General features: G+C 30.3%; 1 protein-coding gene across 1 annotated transcript; it reads left to right on the plus strand.

Moving 5' to 3' along the window:
- The first annotated feature begins 2744 nt into the window (after positions 1-2744).
- Positions 2745-5458, plus strand: LOC143078126 (G-protein coupled receptor Mth-like). Its single transcript, XM_076253090.1, has one exon. It carries the CDS (start codon positions 2924-2926, stop codon positions 4340-4342), a length of 1419 nt encoding a protein of 472 aa, XP_076109205.1. The 5' UTR covers positions 2745-2923; the 3' UTR covers positions 4343-5458.
- Positions 5459-5894: the final 436 nt, after the last annotated feature.

The following is a 5894-nucleotide window of genomic DNA, read 5'->3' on the forward strand; positions in this document are numbered from 1 at the left end:
CGTTTCGTCCCCGAGGGTATCACCAGCCCAGTAGTCAGCACTTCGGTGTTGACATGAATTTCAATTATATGGTCATTTTTATAACTTTTCTGTTTACAAAACTTTGAATTTTTCGAAAAACTAAGGATTTTCTTACCCCAGGAGTAGATTACCTTAGCCGTATTTGGCACAACTTTTTGGAATTTTGGGTCCACAATGCTCTTCAACTTTGTATTTATTTGGCTTTTTTAACTATTTTGATCTGAGCGTCACTGATGAGTCTTATGTAGACGAAACGCGCGTCTGGCGTATAAAATTATAATCCTGGTACTTTTGATAACTATTATTACTCTCACATAACGACCCATGTAGTAGATAAATTATCTTGTTTCTAATGATTTTTTTTTTTGTTATTGCAGCAGACCAATCCCCAAAAAAAAATGTTTTTTTTTTTGTAAGGAGACAACATTATTTGTAATGTTTAACAGAAGAACTGGGAATAACCAACAAAACTTAGAATCCCACATCTTCCCCACGTCATTCAATAAAGGGAAAATGTTCTAAAATTACTCAAACGACCTTCTCTTTTGGGTATAAAACCTTAAAAGAAAATTAATCACAAACTTTATATTTTTTCGGTAATCCAATGAGTACTAATTGTGCATCCTATTGGCCGACTTGTTTATGTGCTCATAAAAAGCAGAATTCATACAGAACCTTTCCAAAGACAGTGAAAAATTCTTTTATATATCTGCTGGTGTTATTGTTATTAACTGGTGTTTAAGATGTTTATTAAATATGCATTCAAAAACATCAACTATCAAATATGGAGGAGCGTTAGTACTGTGATTTTGTCATATTTTTGTTCAGTTGATTCTTATTTGGATTAGTGTTTTCGAATAATAGATAAAGACAAAGGATGTGGTTTTAAAAGAAGCCATGCAGATAAATTTAGCTCGGACAATATCTGTGTTTATATCTATTATATTGGTTAGTGCAAATGTTGTATTATACAAGAAATACTATAAAACATTGACGCTTGTGTATTAAATCTAGGGTATTGTGTTGGTATTGTTTATGACACATTAACAAATGTTCTTCTTCTGCAGCTAACAATTTATTTTTTATCATAATTTACAATTGCTTTTAAATAATCCGAACAAAAATTGCCCTTTTGTAAATATTTCCATATTTATGCAAATTCAGCAGCATGGTTTGGTTAAGGAATGTGATGGTTTTGTCCATGTTCGACATGGTTCAGTTCTGTAGTCAAACATGTATATCGTATCAAATATGAAATATAAATAGTGAGATAGACGAACCGATGAACACACATGATACAATTATTTAATTCATTTAAGCCAATAACGTTATTGAAAATACTTGTATAAAAAGACAAAAAGATAACAGAATCCATGATATGGTTTTCTCTTGGAAAATGTCAAAGTCTCAAAAAATGAACTCACATATATTAATGATGCTAACTTGCATTTCAAGAATTCTGCTGTCAATATATATAATAAGCTAAAACATGCCGATTTATTATCATTACTTGGGCACTTTAATAACCTAACAACGGAGACCAATTCCTGTCTCTAAAAAAACCTATTAAAGTAGATATATAGAAATAAGAAGATGTAATATAAGTGCAAATAATACAAATATCCACCTATACAAAATGACGTTGATATTAAGAACTATATGTGGCCGTTCAACATTTAACAACGACCAACATCGTTACAATATAATCACTATAAACGGACCTGACATAAAAAAAAATAAACTTATTGAAGTGATTAGAATGATTTTTTTTATTAGAAATTTGGTACATTATGTAATTATGTCTTATCAAAAAAACTTTTATTACGTTCGTTAAACTAATTTGTATTAACTTTCACCTAAACTATGACAAACATGATTTTTAATTACTTAAGCACACAACGTTTATTTTCGATATCATGCTTTACGTGCTTTAATTTACATCAACTATAGTTTGAGTATATCAATCAATAATCTGTTTTACTCTTTGTATGCTTATTATTAGAGATTAACTAGACCAAATCATGACAAAATTCACGTACTAAACGCTTCAAAATATGACAACGTTCCTATCCGTGTCAAATGTCAATAGTATAATGGTATTTTTCAAGGCTACGGCTTCATTCGAAAAAGTTATCTAATATTAGACACTTAAGACAATCGTTCAAGTAAGCTACCTAAACAAATCATAATTAACTGGACCAAATCATGACAAAATTCCTGACAGAGTTCTAAATGCCCCTAGAAATGACAACGTTCCTATCCGAGTCAAATGTAAATAGTATAATGGCATTTTTTTTAAGGCTACTTCTTCATTCGAAAAAGTTATCTTCAATTAATTAATATCTGAAGTGATCTGATAATAATATACATTACTTTAAATAGATATGATGTAGACGTTAATTAGGTTGCAATCACATGACACAACAAGACAACAAGGAATAAACATACTTGTATTATTTTAAGCATATTAGTATTTCTATATTCAAATTAGTAATATTAATAACAACAGCTTGAATAAAACTTACAAAATAAACGGTAAATTGAAAGTTGACGTTGGAATTTCCTATAAAAATGAAAAAAATACTTACTCATAATAAATTCCATATATGAATTGTCATAATAAAACCATATAATAACTGTCACTTTAAAACTATCTCTGTTCAACTGATTTAAAGATACACTTCTTTTGTAGGAGGAGTGTCGTGATATTGTTTGTTACCCTGGACGAGTATTGATTAATGAGACGTGCATACCACTTCTGCCATACACTTCTAATCTTGGTTATACACTTACTTTTGGAGTGCAAGTTCAATCTGAAGATCCGATAACAGACCAACGATACTTACTACAAAAAATAAAAGAAGAAATTCTGATTCAGCTAGGCAAGCAGTTGAATAGAAAAATGTTTCCCTTTTTAGAAATAATGATTATGAAAGCGAATGACACTTGTTTATCAGATGAGAATTTGATTGGGCCATATTTACATGTATCTGTATTTTTGAAATTATTTGTTAACGTCGTTGTTAACCGAGACGACATTGAAACAAAACTTCTAGAATTCCAAAAACAGGAGTTTTCATTTAAGTATAATGTTGGTTGTTACTCTTGTACTATAAAATGCAAAGTTACATATGACAATGATTCACTTTATCTTCCGATCGATATGCATATTAAAAGGTTTGATAGTACAAAGTGTTATCTGAAGACCACAAACATGATACCTGATTCTAACAAATATGTTCACTCACACATCAGTTCTTTGCTCCAGTGTCCACAGATAGAATTCAATGAAAGAGAATTCATCTTCGATAAATACAAAAACATACTTAATGTACCACAATACAATACTGTTTTGGATTACTACAATTTTTACCTAACCAGATCAGACCATGGAAGGATTTGTTTAAATACGTTTAAAAGTATGATGGTATCTTCTTCAGAAATGAGTGTGTTACAGATAATATTTCTGATATTTACAATATTATCGTTACTATGCTTATTCCTGACTTTTATGACTTATTGCCTGTTTGAGCAGCTACGTACACTACCAGGAAAGAACAACATGTGTCTTGTCGTTGCCTTATTTTTTGCAATGGCTTTTCTAGAATTTGGTATGAACAAAACAAACAATATAATTCTTTGTGTTGTACTGGGTGGATTTATTCATTACTTCTGGTTATGTACATTTTGTTGTTTAAATGTTTGTTCTTTTCATATGTATTGCACATTTAGCCGGAATTCTGTTTATCGGAGTAGACAACAATCAAAAGAACGAAAACGTCTCTTGCTATATATTCTATACTCATTTGTTCTTCCGGCCATCATCATTATTATAAATATACTTTTTACAAATTTTCTCAAAGGTAAGGAATTGTATGGTTATGGCGGGAAAATATGCTTTATTTCAGAAAGGTTATCTTTCATAATAACATTTATAGTTCCGATCACAATCATGTGTCTGGTTAACGTTTTTTTCTTTGTATATTCAGCACATTCGATTGCAACGACTCCAAAATTAGAAAATGATGATTCTTATCATCAAAATTCAGTAAATCTAGCTGTTTACATCAAATTATTCACAATAACAGGCAGTTCTTGGGTAATACAAATAATAGATTCGTTTCTACCACTGTCACCCTTTTCGGTAATTGTGTCCCTGTTAAATGCTTTGCAGGGAATCTATATTTTCGTTGCATACATATGCAACAAACGTGTTTTTATTCTTTATCGTAGTTTAATTTGTAATAAGCCCGTTATTAAATCTGGTTCTGAATCACGTAATGTCACTAAAAATGAAACTGTGACAGTAACAAAATTATGAAATAAACAGACGGCTGTTACTTTTGAACTTTTCACTGGTCTAGTACAGAAACCGTTCGAATTTCGCCGTTGTTTTTAAAACTCTGTTAGGACTGCTGTACACCTATTTTTACCTTTTATGTCTGTTTGTTTTGTTCACACATCGTTGTCCATATTATAGAAATTTATGCGACTGTAATACAAGTGATAGGTGTCGCTAGCTATAAAACCAGGTTTAATCCACCATTTTCTACCAAAAAAATGCCTGCACCAAGTCAGGAATTTGACAGTTGTTGTTCATAAGTTTTATGTGCTTGAGCTTTTGATTTTGCCATTTGATTAGGGACTTTCCGTTTTGAATTTTCCTCGGAGCTCAGTATTTTGTGAATAAACTCATCATAAATACCAGGATTGAGATTTAGTATTTGCGCCAGATGCTGTTTTACTTTTTTAGGAAGTGATCTTGTAATTATAACGTATGTAGGTTAACTAAAAATTGGTACGATTTTAAATCCCCTTACTAACAAGGAAAAGCGAAGGGACAACAGTGGGGAAGTTTGTGTTATATTTTAAAGCTTCTCGGACTTTTATCATCATTTAAATGTGCGAAGGCCTTGGTGTGAGATTAACAATTGTAAGTTAAATAAGTTACCTTCGTTAAATAAAGAATTTATTATTATTTTTATTATTATAATGAATTATAATTTGTTTTCGCTTTATCTGATATTCATGTCAAATTTTGATATTGTGTTGCAAGAATATGAGATTGTCTGTGAAATAAGCTTTCTAGATCGTCTGCATTCGGTCTATTAATTTGGTGGCTGATTTTTATTTATGAATATGAACTTATAATAAATCAATATTGTTTGAAATGATATTTTTACGGTATATAAGTCAGATAATGCATATTTTACTGTTTTACTTTCTTATGACAAAGCTTGTGGTGTCAGGATTGCCAAAAAAAGACACCCCTTCATTCGTTATGCCATTAAATCATTCATTATACCCTTCAACGACAAGAAAAATCTTAAAATATGCATTATGTATAGAATTAATATTGTATAAAGACCTCTTCTACCCTGAACAGTAATGTGTAACATTGTGGTGTGTATGCAATTGTGTAACTGTGTAAATTAAAAAAAAATACCTGAATGTAGAAGACTTAATTTTTCATAATTGCTTACATGAAATTGTCGTTTAATAAATATTACATGTATGTTTTTCATAGCTTATATGTGAATAAAGAATTAAAAATAAAAATAAAAGTACAGATTTAATGCACGGTGGCAACAAAAAACACTGTTTTGTTTTACATCAACATGATTTGTTAAAATAACAACTAGGAGTAGTATTTGAGTATAGATTTCATAATATTTATACCGTAAAGTAACATCTGCCGAGTTGATCAGTTAGAGTAGTTGGGTATTGTTGACAATCATAATTACAAACAAAAAAGGAAATGTAGTTCAATCCAGTTAAAAAAAAGGCATTGAACTTTTATATACTTTTAACTTATAGCTTTCAACGTTACAGTGTATTTATGCATGTCAAATGTGTAGCTTTAATCGTTCCTG

This window comes from Mytilus galloprovincialis, chromosome 6 (assembly GCF_965363235.1).
Source record: "Mytilus galloprovincialis chromosome 6, xbMytGall1.hap1.1, whole genome shotgun sequence".
NCBI classification, from domain to species: domain Eukaryota; kingdom Metazoa; phylum Mollusca; class Bivalvia; order Mytilida; family Mytilidae; genus Mytilus; species Mytilus galloprovincialis.